At 45.8% G+C, this 18,037-nt stretch overlaps 1 protein-coding gene across 1 annotated transcript in view; it reads left to right on the top strand.

The window, feature by feature from the left end:
• The window catches only part of LOC120062377 (dedicator of cytokinesis protein 2-like), a 169,297-nt gene that overhangs the window by 49,386 nt on the left and 101,874 nt on the right, over positions 1–18,037 (top strand). The window contains exons 21-23 of the mRNA XM_039012306.1: positions 4,298–4,432; positions 14,979–15,087; positions 15,372–15,442. Coding sequence (XP_038868234.1) covers positions 4,298–4,432; positions 14,979–15,087; positions 15,372–15,442 — 315 coding nt within the window. The remainder of the gene's footprint in view (positions 1–4,297; positions 4,433–14,978; positions 15,088–15,371; positions 15,443–18,037) is intronic.

Genomic DNA, 18,037 nt, shown 5'->3' with positions numbered 1-18,037 from the left:
ATTGGTCGGACCAGCGTTGAACAGACCTGAGCGCGGGAGCTTGGTCTTTTAGTTTCTGTTTGTAGGCTGGAAGCAACAAAATGGAGTCGTGGTCAGCTTTTCCGAAAGGAGGGCGGGGGAGGGCCTTATATGCGTCGCGGAAGTTAGTATAACAATGATCCAAGGTTTTACCAGCCCTGGTAGCACAATCGATATGCTGATAGAATTTAGGGAGTTTTGTTTTCAGATTAGCCTTGTTAAAATCCCCAGCTACGATGAATGCAGCCTCAGGGTGTGTGGTTTCCAGTTTACAAAGAGTCAGATAAAGTTCGTTCAGGGCCATCCATGTGTCTGCTTGGGGGGGAATATATACGGCTGTGATTATAATCGAAGAGAATTCCCTTGGTAGATAATGCGGTCGACATTTGATTGTGAGGAATTCTAAATCTGGTGAACAGAATGACTTGAGTTCCTGTACGTTGTTATGATCACACCACGTCTCGTTGATCATAAGGCATACACCCCCGCCCCTCTTCTTACCAGAAAGATGTTTGTTTCTGTCGGCGCGATGCGTGAAGAAACCAGCTGGCTGCACCGACTCCGTTAGCGTCTCTCGAGTGAGCCATGTTTCCGTGAAGCAAAGAACGTTACAATCCCTGATGTCTCTCTGGAATGTTACCCGTGCTCGGATTTCATCAACCTTATTGTCAAGAGACTGGACATTGGCGAGTAGTATGCTAGGGAGTGGAGCGCGATGTGCCCGTCTCCGAAGCCTGACCAGGAGACCGCCTCGTTTGCCCCTTTTTCGGCGTCGTTGTTTAGGGTCACCGGCTGGGATCAGATCCATTGTATTGGGTGGAAGGCAAAACACCAGATCCGTTTCGGGAGAGTCATATTCCTGGTTGTAACGATGGTGAGTTGACGTTGCTCTTATATTCAGTAGTTCTTCCCGACTGTATGTAATGAAACCTAAGATTACCTGGGGTACCAATGTAAGGAATAACACATAAAACAACAAAATACTGCATAGTTTCCTAGGAACGCGAAGCGAGGCGGCCATCTCGGTCGGCGCCGGAAGTGTAGATGGGATGGGATGGGAGTAACTCCTGTAGCCTCATACCCAAGAAGACTCAATGCTGTATTCGTTGCCAAAGGTGCTTCAACAAAGTACTGAGTAAAGGGTCTGAACACTTATGTTATTTCAGATTACTTATGTTATTTCAAAAATGTCTAAACTTTTTTTGCTTTGCATTAACAGGTATTGTGTGTAGATTGATGAGGGAAAACTATTTAATACGATATAGAATAATGGTTGAAAAATGGTTGAAAAACGAGTTTTAATGACTCCAACCTAGGTGTATGTAAACTTCCGACTTCAACTGTAGGTACATACAAGTGTCTTATATCGGTTGAAAGCTTAAATTCTTGTTAATCTAACTGCAGTAGCCATTATAGCGAAAGCATGCCATGCGATTGTTTGAGAACGGCGCCCCACATCAAAATATTTTTCCGCCGGCACAGGTTTCTTAAATTCACAAATAGCGATTAAATATTCACTTACTTTTTGAAAATTTTCCTCTGATTTATCATCCAAAGGGTCCCAGCTATAACATGTGTCGTTTTGTTAGATAAAATCCTTCTTTATATCCCCAAACAATCAGTTTAGTTGGCGCCAGCGATTTGAGTAATCCACTTGTTCAACATGCAGAGAAAGGAATCCCAGAATCTACCTTTGTTTCAACAAGTCAAAATACGTTTCTATTTACTTCTCAGATACCCTAAAATGTAATTAAACTATAATATTTCTTACGGAAAGAAGTATGTTCAATAGGAAACCGATTTTAGCAGGTGCGTCTTGTCTTCATCGCGCCCAAACAAGAATTTCCAAGACTGTGTCCCTGTACTAAAACTTATATTTCTTATTTGTTTTGGAAGTTTCAAGCCTGAAACCTTGAACATAGACTGCTGACACCCTGTGGAATCCATAGGATTTGCATGTTGGGATCTAGAATTAATTTTCCATTGTAAGAGCATGGTCGCTCTCAAAGAAAATATTCTGGTTGTTTTTTTTTGGATTTTCTCCTACCATATCTATGTGTTATAGTCTCCTACGTTATTTTAACATTTCTACAAACTTCAAAGTGTTGCTTTCCAATGGTATCAATTTTATGCATATCCTGGCTTTAGGGCCTGAGCAACAGACAGTTTACTTTGGCCATGTCAGTCAGGCGGAATTTGAGAAAAAAGGGACCTAGCCCTAAGATTAACATGTGTAAATATTTGTATGAACATAACAAGATTCAACAACTGAGGAATAAACTGAACAAGTTCCACAGACATATGACTAACAGAAATGGAGTAATGTGTCCCTGAGCAAAGGGGGGGGGGGGTCAAATCAAAAGTAACAGTCAGTATCTGGTGTGGCCAGCAGCTGCATTAAGTACTGCAGTGCATTTCCTCCTCATGGACTGCACCAGATTTGCCAGTTCTTGCTGTGAAATGTTACCCCATTCTTCCACCAAGGCACCTGCAAGTTCCCAGACATTTCTGCGGGGAATGTCCCTAGCCCTCACTCTCCGATCCAATAGGTCCCAGACGTGCTCAATGGGATTGAGATCTGGGCTCTTCGCTGGCCATGGCAGAGCACTGACATTCCTGTCTTGCAGGAAATCACGCACAGAATGAGCAGTATGGCTGTTGGCATTGTCATGCTGGAGGGTCATGTCAGGATGAGCTTGCAGGAAGGGTACCACATGAGGGAGGAGGATGTCTTCCCTGTAATGCACAGCGCTGAGATTGCCTGCAATGACAACAAGCTCAGTCCGATGATGCTGTGACACACCGCCCCAGACCATGACGGACCCTCCACCTCCAAATCGTTCCCGCTCCAGAGTACAGGCCTCGGTGTAATGCTTATTCCTTCGACGATAAACGCGAATCCAACCATCACCCTTGGTGAGACAAACCGCGACTCGTACGTGAAGAACACTTTTTGCCAGTCCTGTCTGCCTTACAACAGGCCTACACGCCCTCAGTCCAGCCTATTGCGGACAGTCTGAGCACTGATGGAGGGATTGTACGTTCCTGGTGTAACTCGGGCAGTTGTTGTTGCCATCCTGTACCTGTCCCGCAGGTGTGATGTTCGGATGTACCGATCCTGTGCAGGTGTTGTTCCACGTGGTGTGCCACTGCGAGGACGATCAGCTGTCCATCCTGTCTCCCTGTAGCGCTGTCTTAGGCGTCTCACAGCACGGACATTGCAATTTATTGCCCTGGCCACATCTGCAGTCCTCATGCCTCCTTGCAGCATGCCTAAGGCACGTTCACGCAGATGAGCAGGGACCCTGGGCGTCTTTCTTTTGGTGTTTTTCAGAGTCAGTAGAAAGGCCTCTTTAGTGTCTTAAGTTTTTATAACTGTGACCTTAATTGCCTACCGTCTGTAAGCTGTTAGTGTCATAATGACCGTTCCACAGGTGCATGTCCATTAATTGTTTATGATTCATTGAACAAACATGGGAAACAGTTTTTAAACCCTTTACAATAAAGATCTGTGAAGTTATTTGGATTTTTCCCAATTATCTTTGAAAGACAGGGTCCTGAAAAAGGAACATTTCTTTTTTTGCTGAGTTTGTGTAAATTTATTTTGCAGCTCTCGTGCATGCGACCCGAGTGGTATGGTCAGCATATAATGCATGAATCAGCCACCAGGTGCCAGTGTGAATACTGTGTGCCTGTAGGGCTGCAGTAGAAGTCTATGGCCTTAGAAACCAGCATAAGGTGGATTACTTGACCTTCGTACTTTACTGAAGGCTGGCCAGAATAATCAAACTGGGCTCACTGAGTCTTAGCTCTAAAATACCCAATGCTACTCTCTAGTCTCTCTCTCTTTCTCACTTTATCCATCTCTCTCCTCTCTCTGCCACTCCCCCCCCCCCCCCCCCTCCAATCTGTGTTAAAACGGAGGATCCTCCTATGGGTCAACTCACCGGCTTAACCAGTGCTAGCCATGTCGTTATATATTTTTCCTGTTGCTACATTTAACGTTTAGAACTCAGACAGCCTCTAAATAGCATCCTCAGATTGTGTTGCATTTTAGTAATAGTCTTCTCCTCCGTAATAACTATTATTGTTTAAGAGGATTGGATTGTTTTAATCCAGTTAGCCAACAAGCCCAAGGCCATTCCTGGGAACAGTATGGTATATAAGCATAGTCCTAGTGTGCTGTGGTGTGTGTGTTTTGAAAAATGTAATTAGCCATTCTGAAATGAAGATTTTCCCACTCCCCCCCCCCCTTCTCCCATCTTCCTCTCCCCCCCAGGAAGTTGATGTCTGTGTTGAAGAGGTATCTGGATGTGTCCAGTCGAGGGGAGCAGTGTGAGAACTACCTACGCACCCTCAAAGCCCTGGAGTACATCTTCAAGTTCATCGTCCGCTCACGCATGCTTTACTCTCAGTAAGTGTGTGTGTGTGTGTGTATGCACACTCTGTGTATCGGCCTATGTGTATGACTCCTTCTCCCCATCTATCTCTTTCAAGCATATACAGATGTATGCGCGCACACACACACTCACGCATGTACACACTCGTTTACAGTCTTGTACACCCCCCTCTCCCACCCCCCACCCCTCCCACACACAGAGGGATAGTGTCATTGTATTACCAAGCTAATTCCCAGAGACAGCTTGCTCTGAACGACGCTGATTGCAGCACTAATGTTGCTAATAAGCATTGATGATGAAGTGGCGTTTTTAATGAACACTGATGATGAAGTAGACGCAGTGCTGAACGAGCAGCCATGATAGAGGAGACTCTGCTATATGTCAACTCTGCTGAAGGCAGCTCCATATGTTAATCATAAACAACATTTACAATAACAGCGTCACATAATTTAATCCTGACAGATTATTAGCAGAACACAAACAACGCCGTAAGTGCTTCTACGGTGTTTGTCTTGTGTGGTCTGTTGGTCTGTCAGTTAGTTTTAGAGACAATATGCAGTGTGTGTGTGTGTGTGTGTGTGTGTGTGTGTGTGTGTGTGTGTGTGTGTGTGTGTGTGTGTGTGTGTGTGTGTGTGTGTGTGTGTGTGTGTGTGTGTGTGTGTGTGTGTGTGTGTGTGTGTGTGTGTGTGTGTGTGCGTGCGTGCGTGCGTGCGTGCGTGCGTGCGCGCGCGCGCGTGCGTGCGTGCGTGCGCGTACGTACTTGCATGTATGTGTGACCACATTATGGGTTCAGTAACCCCAGAGTGATAGTGTACTAGTCATTGCTCTCCCTGGTGTGATGCTAGAATCATGGATTGTTACAGCCCTCTTCTCAGGTTTACCTAACTACTGCACAGAACGTTTAAACTCTCTGAACTTCAAGTCTACAGCACCCTCCCTATGTAAGGACACTAGCTAGAGAATCAGTATTCAAGAGGAGAGCATACTATACTGTAGGTGAATCTGTAGTATCATTCATGTCCTAAACTCATCAATGATTTAGTGTGCAACATGTAAGATTTATTAGTTTGAATCAGAAGTTTCTCAAGTTCTATAAGAGAACTCTGATTTATATAAGAAGAAAATATATTAGATGTTATCTCTCTCCTTTAACCTGCTTTCACCGTTCTGTTTCACTTTCTTTCTCTTCCATAACTTTTTGCTTCAGTCTTGAGTCTTTATTTATCCATCTCTTTTCTGCTTCTGTCATGAGTCTTTATTTATCCATCTGTTTTCTGCTTCAGTCGTGAGTCTTTATTTATCCATCTGTTTTCTGCTTCAGTCGTGAGCCTTTATTTATCCATGTGTTTTCTGCTTCTGTCATGAGTCTTTATTTATCCATGTGTTTTCTGCTTCTGTCATGAGTCTTTATTTATCCATCTGTTTTCTGCTTCAGTCATGAGTCTTTATTTATCCATGTGTTTTCTGCTTCTGTCATGAGTCTTTATTTATCCATCTGTTTTCTGCTTCAGTCATGAGCCTTTATTTATCCATGTGTTTTCTGCTTCTGTCATGAGTCTTTATTTATCCATCTGTTTTCTGCTTCAGTCATGAGTCTTTATTTATCCATGTGTTTTCTGCTTCTGTCATGAGTCTTTATTTATACATCTGTTTTCTGCTTCAGTCATGAGTCTTTATTTATCCATTTGTTTTCTGCTTCAGTCGTGAGTCTTTATTTATCCATCTGTTTTCTGCTTCAGTCGTGAGTCTTTATTTATCCATCTGTTTTCTGCTTCTGTCATGAGTCTTTATTTATCCATCTGTTTTCTGCTTCAGTCATGAGTCTTTATTTATCCATCTGTTTTCTGCTTCAGTCATGAGTCTTTATTTATCTATCTGTTTTCCTCTCGCTTCTCTTTTTTACCTACCTATCAATCAGCTCCTTCTGGCCTCCCTCCCTCCCTCCATGCCCTACACATGTCTTTCATTCTTCCCCTCCATCCCTCCCTCCCATCTCCCCCTTCTTCCATGCCCTACACATGTCTCCCCCCCTCCCTCCATGCCCTACAAATGTCCCTCCCTCCCTCCCTCCACGCCCTACACATGTCCCTCCCTCCCTCCTTCCATGCCCTATACAGGTCTTTCATTCTTCCCCTCCATTCCTCCCTCCCACCTCCCCCTTCTTCCATGCCATACACATGTCTCCCCCCCTCCCTCCATGCCCTACAAATGTCCCTCCCTCCCTCCATGCCCTACACTTGGCCCTCCCTCCCTCCTTCCATGCCCTATACATGTCTTTCATTCTTCCCCTCCATCCCTCCCTCCCACCTCCCCCTTCTTCCATGCCCTACACATGTCTCTCATTCCTCCCTCCCTCCCTCCATGCCCCCCTCCCTCCCTCCCTCCATGCCCTCCACATGTCTCTCCCCTCCCTCCCTCCCTCCCTCCCTCCCTCCCTCCCTCCCTCCCTCCCTCCCTCCCTCCCTCCCTATGTTCTGTCCATCTGGTGTGAGTAGAGCATTAGTGTTGTTGTCCCATGGTGATGAATGGAGCATGTTTACGGCAGAGTTAGTGTTGTTGTCCCATGGTGGTGAATGGACCATGGTTAGGGTAGAGTTAGTGTGGTTGTCCCATGGTGGTGAATGGAGCATGTTTAGGGCAGAGTTAGTGTTGTTGTCCCACTGTGGTGAATGGAGCATGTTTAGGGCTGAGTTAGTGTTGTTGTCCCACTGTGGTGAATGGAGCATGTTTAGGGCTGAGTTAGTGTTGTTGTCCCACTGTGGTGAATGGAGCATGGTTAGGGCAGAGTTAGTGTTGTTGTCCCACTGTGGTGAATGGAGCATGTTTAGGGCAGAGTTAGTGTTGTTGTCCCACTGTGGTGAATGGAGCATGTTTAGGGCAGAGTTAGTGTTGTTGTCCCATGGTGATGAATGGAGCATGTTTAGGGCAGAGTTAGTGTTGTTGTCCCATGGTGATGAATGGAGCATGTTTAGGGCAGAGTTAGTGTTGTTGTCCCACTGTGGTGAATGGAGCATGGTTAGGGCAGAGTTAGTGTTGTTGTCCCACTGTGGTGAATGGAGCATGTTTAGGGCAGAGTTAGTGTTGTTGTCCCACTGTGGTGAATGGAGCATGGTTAGGGCTGAGTTAGTGTTGTTGTCCCATGGTGGTGAATGGAGCATGGTTAGGGCAGAGTTAGTGTTGTTGTCCCACTGTGGTGAATGGAGCATGTTTAGGGCAGAGTTAGTGTTGTTGTCCCATGGTGATGAATGGAGCATGGTTAGGGCTGAGTTAGTGTTGTTGTCCCACTGTGGTGAATGGAGCATGGTTAGGGCAGAGTTAGTGTTGTTGTCCCACTGTGGTGAATGGAGCATGGTTAGGGCAGAGTTAGTGTTGTTGTCCCACTGTGGTGAATGGAGCATGTTTAGGCCAGAGTTAGTGTTGTTGTCCCACTGTGGTGAATGGAGCATGGTTAGGGCAGAGTTAGTGTTGTTGTCCCACTGTGGTGAATGGAGCATGTTTAGGGCAGAGTTAGTGTTGTTGTCCCACTGTGGTGAATGGAGCATGGTTAGGGCAGAGTTAGTGTTGTTGTCCCACTGTGGTGAATGGAGCATGGTTAGGGCAGAGTTAGTGTTGTTGTCCCACTGTTGTGAATGGAGCATGGTTAGGGCAGAGTTAGTGTCGTTGTCCCACTGTGGTGAATGGAGCATGGTTAGGGCAGAGTTAGTGTTGTTGTCCCACTGTGGTGAATGGACCATGGTTAGGGCTGAGTTAGTGTTGTTGTCCCACTGTGGTGAATGGACCATGGTTAGGGCAGAGTTAGCTATCAGGGCGAGCAGGGCTAGGGTCAGCTCTTGGTCCCAGGCTATTCTCTGATTCTGTTCTCCACTAAACCACTTATCTACACTCTTAGAATAAAGGTTTCCAAAAGGGTTCTTTAGCTGTCCCCATAGGAGCAACCTTTTTGGTTCCAGGTAAAACCCTTTTATGGTTCCAGGTAGAGTCATTTTGGGTTCCATGTAGAACCCTCTGTGGAAATGGTTCTACATGGAATCCAAAAAGGGTTCCTCAACGGGTTCTCCTGTTTAGGTTCCATACTGAAAAAATATATAAACGCAACATGTAAAGTGTTGGTCCAATGTTTAATGAGCTAAAAAAGAAATCCCAGAAATGTTCTATACGCACACAAAGCTTATTTCTCTCAAATGTTGTGCACAGATTTGTTTACATCCCTGTTAGTGAGCAGTTCTCCTTTGCCAAGATAATCCATCCACCTGACAGCTGTGGCATATTGAGGTGCTGAGGAGTATTTATGTCTGTAATAAAGCCCCTTTGTGGGGAAAAACTCATTCTGATTGGCTGGGCCTGGCTGCCCAGTGGGTGGGACTATGCCCTGCCAGGCCCACCCAAGGCTGCACCCATTGCCCAGTCATGTAAAATCCACAGATTAGGACCTAATTTATTTATTTAAATTGACTGATTTCCTTATATGAACTGTAACTCAGTAAAATCTTTGAAATTGTTACCTTTTGTGTTTTTTTGTTCAGTATAGATAGCACACGAGTCTGCAGGGATAAAAGGGTGCAGAGATCCAGACAGGAACAGGCCACAGTGGTCAGAAATACCCTGTTTATCAGTCTGTATTCTGTTTCGTATAATATAATATACATACATATAATATTATGTATGTTGTTGTCACGCCCTGACCGTAGAGAGCTTTTTATGTCTCTCTTTTGGTTTGGTCAGGGTGTGATTTGGGTGGGCATTCTATGTTCATTTTCTATGTTTTGTATTTCTCTGCTTTGGTCCGATTCCTCTTCTTCAGACGACAAAAACCGTTACAGAACTACCCACCACAAACGGAACAAGCAGCGTGGTAACGAGGAGCAGAGGGTTCAGGACTCCTGGACTTGGGAGGAGATATTGGACGGACAGGGACCCTGGAGACAGGCTGGGGAATATCGCCGCCCGAAGGAAGAACTAGAGGCAGCTAAAGCTGAGAGGCGGCGATATGAGGCAAGGCAGCGCAGCAGGCACACGGGGAGATTGGCGGAGTCAGGCGATAGACCTGAACCAACTCCCCGTGCTTACCGGAAGCAGCGTGGTACTGGTCAGGCACCGTGTTATGAGGTGAAGCGCACAGTGTCTCCAGTGCGCGCTCATAGCCCAGAGCGCTATAGGCCAGCCCCCCGCAAGTGCCATGCGAGAGTGGGCATCCAGCCAGGGCGGATTGTGCCAGCTCAGCGCGTTTGGTCTCCGGTGCGCCGTTTCGGCCCAGGGTATCCTGCGCCGGCTCTGCGTACTGTGTCTCCGGGGCGCTGGGAGGGTTCAGTTCGTCCTATGCCTGCGCTCCGCCCGTGCCGGGCGAAAGTGGGCATTGAGCCTAATGGAGAGGTGCCAGTGGGAAGCACCAGATCTCCAGTGCTCCCCCACAGCCCGGTTCGACCTGTGCCTGCACTCTGGAGGGGCCGGGGTAAAGTGGGCATTCAGCCTGGAGGAGTGGTGCCAAGGCTGCACACCAGAGCTCCAGTGCTCCCCCACAGCCCGGTTTATCCGGTGCCTCCTCTACGCACCAGGCCTCCTGTAGGTCTCCCCAGCCTGGTGGGCCCTGTGGTAGCCCCACGCACCAGGCTGTCTCTGCGTCTCCTCCCTCCAGAGTCGCCCTCCAGTCCGGATCATCCAGCGACGCCCTCCAGTCCGGAGCCTCCAGTGTCGCCCTCCAGTCAGGAGCTTCCAGCGACGCCTTCCAGTCCAGAGCCTCCAGTGTCGCCCTCCAGTCAGGTGCTTCCAGCGACACCCTCCAGTCTGGACCCTCCAGAGGCGCCCTTCAGTCCGGACCCTCCAGAGGCGCCCTTCAGTCCGGAGCTTCCAGAGGCGCCCTTCAGTCCGGAGCTTCCAGAGGCGCCCTTCAGTCCGGAGCTACCAGAGGCGCCCTTCAGTCCGGAGCTACCAGAGGCGCCCTTCAGTCCGGAGCTTCCAGAGGCGCCCTTCATTCCGGAGCTTCCAGAGGCGCCCTTCAGTCCGGAGCTTCCAGAGACGTCCTGCAGTCCAGAGCTCCCAACAAGGGTCCCCAGTCCGGCCCATGCTACAAGGGTCCCCAGCCCGGGGTCGGCGGCGAGGGTCCCTCATCAGAGCCGCCACCGCTGATAAATGCCCACCCAAAACCCTCCCCTATAGGTTCAGGTTTTGCGGCCGGAGTCCGCACCTTTGGGGGGGGGGGGGGGGGACTGTCACGCCCTGACCGTAGAGAGCTTTTTATGTCTCTATTTTGGTTTGGTCAGGGTGTGATTTGGGTGGGCATTCTATGTTCATTTTCTATGTTTTGTATTTCTTTGTGTTTGGCCGGGTGAGGTTCTCAATCAGAGGCAGCTGTCTATCGTTGTCTCTGATTGAGAACCATTCTTAGGTAGTTTTTTCCCACATGGTTTTTGTGGGTAGTTATTTTCTGTTTAGTGTTGTGCAGGACTGTTTTGGTTATTCTCTTTGTTATTTTGCTATAGTGTTCAGTTTTCAATAAAGAGCATGAACACTTACCACGCTGCACTTTGGTCCGATTCCTCTTCTTCAGACGACGAAAACCGTTACAGTTGTGTCTGTGGGAAAGGGTTAGGACAGGATTGCGTTGCTTTTGTCATGCTTTTGTGTACATACAGTTAAAGTCGGAAGTTTACATACACTTAGGTTGGAGTCATTAAAACTCGTTTTTCAACCACTCCACAAATTTCTTGTTAACAAACTATAGTTTTGGCAAGCCGGTAAGGACATCTACTTTGTGCATGACACAAGTAATTGTTCCAACTATTGTTTACAGACACAGTGAATTTTCAGTGAAATAATCTATCACAATTCCAGTGGGTAAGAAGTTTACATACACTAAGTTGACTGTGCCTTTAAACAGCTTGGACAATTCCAGAAAATTATGTCATGGTTTAGAAGCTTCTGATAGGCTAATTGACATCATTTGAGTCAATTGGAGGTGTACCTGTGGATGTATTTCAAGGCCTACCTTCAAACTCAGTGTCTCTTTGCTTGACATCATGGGAAAATCCAAAGAAAAGCAAGCATACTTCCAAAGTTGTGGCAAAATGGCTTAAGGACAACAAAGTCAAGGTATTGGAGTGGCCATCACAAAGCCCTGACCTCAATCCTATAGAAAATGTGTGGGCAGAACTGAAAAAGCATGTGCGAGCAAGGAGGCCTTCAAACCTGACTCAGTTTCACCAGCTCTGTCAGGAGGAATGTGCCAAAATTCACCCAACTTATTGTGGGAAGCTTGTGGAAGGCTACCCAAAACGTTTGACCCAAAAACAATTTAAAGGCAGTGCTACCTAATACTAACTGAGTGTATGTACATTTCTGACCCACTGGGAATGTGATGAAAGAAATAAAAGCTGAAATAAATCATTCTCTCTACTATTATTCTGACATTTCACATTCTTAAAATAAAGTGGTAATCCTAACTGACCTAAAACCAGTAATTTTTACTAGGATTAAATGTCAGGAATTGTGAAAAACTGAGTTTAAATGTATTTGGCTAAGGTGTATGTAAACTTACGACTTCAACTGTATACTGTATGTGTGTGTGTGTGTGTGTGTGTGTGTGTGTTTTTTCATGCATGCCTGCATCATGGAGCTGCCAATGTGTTTGCGGGTGTGCGTCACAACTATATGTGGAGTGTCCAGTGTGGTTGTGTGTTTGTGTGCACTCAGACACACAGGTGGGATGAGTAACATGAGCTACCATGAGTTACCAGGGAAGGGATGGAGGGATGGAAAACATGGGAGGAGGAGTGAGATGAAATGAGAGTGATAAGAATACATGAGTTACCAGGGAAGGGATGGAGGGATGGAGAACAGGGGAGGAGGAGTGAGATGAAATGAGAGTGATAAGAATACATGAGTTACCAGGGAAGGGATGGAGGGATGGAGGGAATAGATCAATAAATAATAGAAAGGGAGGTCTAGACAAGTATAAGGATTGTGATGTGCGGTTGGGAATACAAGGATACAGGATGAAACAAGTGGCCTAACGTTGTGTTCAGAGACAGTCAACAGTAATACCTGGTAGAGGTTGTATTCAGAGACAGTCAACAGTAATAACTGGTAGAGGTTGTGTTCAGAGACAGTCAACAGTAATAACTGGTAGAGGTTGTATTCAGAGACAGTCAACAGTAATAACTGGTAGAGGTTGTATTCAGAGACAGTCAACAGTAATAACTGGTAGAGGTTGTGTTCAGAGACAGTCAACAGTAATAACTGGTAGAGGTTGTGTTCAGAGACAGTCAACAGTAATACCTGGTAGAGGTTGTGTTCAGAGACAGACAACAGTAATAACTGGTAGAGGTTGTATTCAGAGACAGTCAACAGTAATAACTGGTAGAGGTTGTATTCAGAGACAGTCAACAGTAATAACTGGTAGAGGTTGTATTCAGAGACAGTCAACAGTAATACCTGGTAGAGGTTGTGTTCAGAGACAGTCAATAGTAATAACTGGTAGAGGTTGTGTTCAGAGACAGTCAACAGTAATACTGGTAGAGGTTGTGTTCAGAGACAGTCAACAGTAATACCTGGTAGAGGTTGTGTTCAGAGACAGTCAACAGTAATACTGGTAGAGGTTGTATTCAGAGACAGTCAACAGTAATACTGGTAGAGGTTGTGTTCAGAGACAGTCAATAGTAATAACTGGTAGAGGTTGTGTTCAGAGACAGTCAACAGTAATACCTGGTAGAGGTTGTGTTCAGAGACAGTCAACAGTAATACTGGTAGAGGTTGTATTCAGAGACAGTCAACAGTAATACTGGTAGAGGTTGTGTTCAGAGACAGTCAACAGTAATACCTGGTAGAGGTTGTGTTCAGAGACAGTCAACAGTAATACTGGTAGAGGTTGTGTATAATGTAAAGTCTCCTCTGTTTAGTTTGACGTAGCCTCCATGTGACCTTCTCAGATCAGAGATCTACACCCACCATTTCTCCCATCAACAGCCAACTGGTACTCGTGAAGTCTAAACAGTATTCTTCACCCCAGGACACTTGGTTCATTATCCAGGAACATAAAGTGTAAAGGAACACTCGTGTCTGCATAGATCTGAGTGTATTTTTGTGACAAGCAAACTGACCTGTTTGTCTCGATTGTACCGACAATCAAATCAAATTTTATTTATCACATGCGCCGAATACAACAGGTGTAGACCTTACAGTGAAATACTTACTTACAAGCCCTTAACCAACAATGCAGTTTTAAGAAAAATGAGTGTTAAGAAAGTATTTACTAAAATATACTGAAGTAAAAATAAATAGATAAGAATGTAAAAAATAGAAAAATAGCACATTTTTAAGGAGAAACAATAAAATAACAGTAGCGAGGCTGTATAGAGGGGGTACCGGTACAGAGTCAATGTGGAGACTGTATACAGGGGGTACCGGTACAGAGTCAATGTGGAGATACAGGGGGTACCAGTACAGAGTCAATGTGGAGACTGTATACAGGGGGTACCGGTACAGAGTCAATGTGGAGACTGTATACAGGAGGTACCGGTACAGAGTCAATGTGCGGGGCACCGGTTAGTCAAGGCAATTGAGGTAATATGTACATGTAGGTAGGGGTAAAGTGACTATGTATGGATAATAAACAGAGAGTAGTAGCAGCTTAAAAATGGGGGTGGGGGGGCAATGGAAATTGTCCGGGTAGGCATTTGATTAGATGTTCAGGAGTCTTATGGCTTGGGGGTAGAAGCTGTTAAGGAGCCTTTTGGACCTAGACTTGGCGCTCCGGTACCGCTTGCCGTGCAAAGAGAACAGTCTATGACTATGGTGGCTGGAGTCTTTGTCAATTTTTAGGGCCTTCCTCTGACACCGCATGGTATAGATGTCCTGCATTGCAGGAAGCTTGGCCCCAGTGATGTACTGGGCAGTCCACACTACCCTCTGTAGTGTCTTGCGGTTGGAGGCCAACCAGTCAGGATGCTCTCGATGGTGCAGCTGTAGAACTTTTAGAGGTTTAAGGACCTATACCAAAGATTTTCAGTCTCCTGAGGGGGAATAGAAGTTGTCGTGCCCTCTTCACGACTGTCTTGGTATGTTTGGACCATGATAGTTTGTTGGTGATGTGGACACCAAGGAACTTGAAACTCTCAACCTGCTCCACTACAGCCCCATCGATGAGAATGAGGGTATACTCGATCCTCCTTTTCCTGTAGTCCATAATCATCTCCTTTGTCTTGATCACGTTGAGGGATAGGTTGCTATCCTTGCACCACACTGCCAGGTCTCTGACCTCCTCCCTATAGGCTGTCTCATCGTCGTTGGCAAACTTAACGATGGTGTTGGAGTTTGGTACACTTTCACTCTTTAATTTCATTCACTCATTCATTTCATAATTTTTTAAATTCCTGTTTTAGACACTAACCATGCTCCCTCTCTTCCTCTTTAATCTCTCTCTCTCTCTCTCTCTCTCTCTCTCTCTCTCTCTCTCTCTCTCTCTCTCTCTCTCTCTCTCTCTCTCTCTCTCTCTCTCTCTCTCTCTCTCTCTCTCTCTCTCTCTCTCTCCTCTCTCTCTCCTCTCTCTCTCTCTCTCTCTCTCTCCAGGTTGTATGAAGGAAAAGAACAGGAAGAGTTTGAGGAGTCTCTTCGGAGACTCTTTGAGTCCATCAACAACCTGATGACGAGTGACCAAAACACTACAGTCTTACTGCAGGTAAACACTCTCACTTCTGTCTTTCTCCTCCTCTCTCCTGTTAACCCCTGTCTGCTTCTCTTCTCCTCTCCTCTCTCTCCTCCCCTAACGCTCTATATCTCACTCTCTCTCCATCTTCTCATCTCTTGCTCATTTATTGATGTCTTCATTTGTCCTGATTTCAGGTTTTATGATTCTTTCCCCATCCATGTGTCTCTTTCTCGCTTTCTCTCTCTCTCTCTTTCTCTGCCTCATACTCTCTCTGCCTCTGCCTCTCTCTCGTTCCCCTCTCTCTCTTTCTCCAGGTGGCTGCTCTGAAGTACCTACCAACAGTCTTGCAGGATATCGAGACAGTGTTTGATGCCAAACTCCTGAGGTGAGTGCTATCCTCCACTGCCTCCACCACCCCATGGCGACCCCTTTCACAGATCTCACAGGAACAGGAAATAGAACCACTGTCAACATCACTCAGACCCTTCTCAGGATTCCATATGAAGCAACATGTCTCTCACCTCATCCCTCACCTCAGTCACCTGTACCCAACGTCCCCCAAATCTGACCCTCTGACTGTCTCATCACATTGTCTCCACATAAACACAAAAAACAACGCAGTCTTAAACACTGTCTCTGCCCCCCTGCCCTCTACCAAGGTCACTACCTTATTCCCCAGTTCTCTTTAACTCACAGGGACTCACCACCTCCTCCATTAACCTTTCATTAACCCCTAAAAGACTACCCATAATGAATATAGATATGGCTCTCTGCGACACGCTTTTAGAATTATAGCATTTAACATGAACCATTTACATGAATTTAGCAGTATCATTTAATGGTTCTAGTTTCTGTATGACAAACAGTGGTTTGGTTCCAGACAACGTCTTTATTTCTTGCCTGACCTTCCTGTGACCTGTGTCTGAGACTTGTCTCTCTGGGGGGGGGGGGGACTCTGAGATGTGTGTGTGTGTGACTCTGAGATGTGTGTTCAGACAGTCTACATCTGTCTGGTCTGTTGTGTCTGGAGTGGCTGAGTGACAGCACAATGTTATGGAGGTGTTACCTGGACCAGGCTGATAATCACTCACACACACACACACACACACACACACACACACACTCACACACTCACACACTCACACACTCACACACTCACACACTCACACACTCACACACTCACACACTCACACACACACACACACACACACACACACACACACACACACACACACACACACACACACACACACACACACACATAAAGTGATGTACTGTAGACACAACAAACCACAAAAATCAAAGATGGTTAAGATAAACACAACATATCCCAATACACAAAACATATCCCAATACACACATCAACATATCCCAATACACACATCAACATATCCCAATACACACATCAACATATCCCAATACACACATCAACATATCCCAATACACACATCAACATATCCCAAAACACACAACTGATCCCAATATACAAAACAGGTCCCAATGCACAAAACAACATATCCTAAAACACACACCTGATCCCAATACACACAACAGATCCCAATACTGTTACGCACGCCTCTAAAAAGAGGGAACGCAACTCCCTGCTGCAACTCAACTCTCCGTGAAGCGAAAGAGGTATGGACCGTAGGTGCGAGAAAGGACGACAAAGGCAGAATTTACCGTTACTAGGATTTATTTCCTTAAACGGTAATATGGGGAAAAGGGGCTGGACGGAACCAAAGCAAAGAAAGTAAATATCAAAGCTCCCCCTCTCCTATCTAACCTGCCTACCCACTTAACTTACCTAACTTAGCACCACCTGGTGCCCTAACCAAAATACAGGGGGTGGTCCGCCCAGGTCTTACCTAGTGTGCCTAGACACACACCATATCCCAATACACAAAACAGACCCAATACACAAAACAGATCCCAATACACACAACAGATCCCAATACACAAAACAGATCCCAATTCACAAAACAGATCCCAATACACACAACATATCCCAATACACACACCAGATCCCAAAACAAACAACATATCCCAATACACAACACCATATCCCAAAACACACAACTGATCCCAATATACAAAACAGGTCCCAATGCACAAAAACAACATATCCTAAAACACACACCTGATCCCAATACACACAACAGATCCCAATACACACACCATATCCCAATACACAAAACAGACCCAATACACAAAACAGATCCCAATACACACAACAGATCCCAATACACAAAACAGATCCCAATTCACAAAACAGATCCCAATACACACAACATATCCCAATACACACACCAGATCCCAAAACAAACAACATATCCCAATACACAACACCATATCACAATACACACAACATATTCCAATATACACAACAGATCCCGAAACACACACCACCAGATCCCAATACACACACCACCAGATCCCAATACACACAACAATAGATCCCAATACACACACCAATAGATCCCAATACACACACCAACAGATCCAGATACAAACACCACCAGATCTCAGTCCACACACCAACAGATCCCAGTACACACACCACCAGATCCCAGTACACAGACCAACAGATCCCAATATACACACCAACAGATCCCAATACACACACCACCAGATCCCAATACACAGACCAACAGATCCCAATATACACACCAACATATCCCAATACACACACCAACAGATCCCAATACACACACCAACAGATCTCAATACACACAACACCAACTTCCAATAAACACAAGACCAGCTCCCAATACACACACTCCAACAGATCCCAATAAACACACAACCAGATCCCAATACACACACCACCAGATCCCAATACACACACCACCAGATCCCAATACACACCAACAGATCCCAATACACACACACCAACAGATCCCAATACACACACCACCAGATCCCAATACACACACCAACATATCCCAATACACACACAACCAGATCCCAATACACACACCAA

The sequence above is a fragment of the Salvelinus namaycush genome, chromosome 17, assembly GCF_016432855.1.
Source record: "Salvelinus namaycush isolate Seneca chromosome 17, SaNama_1.0, whole genome shotgun sequence".
In the NCBI taxonomy this organism is placed as follows: domain Eukaryota; kingdom Metazoa; phylum Chordata; class Actinopteri; order Salmoniformes; family Salmonidae; genus Salvelinus; species Salvelinus namaycush.
This window is presented reverse-complemented; position numbering and strand designations above follow the sequence as displayed.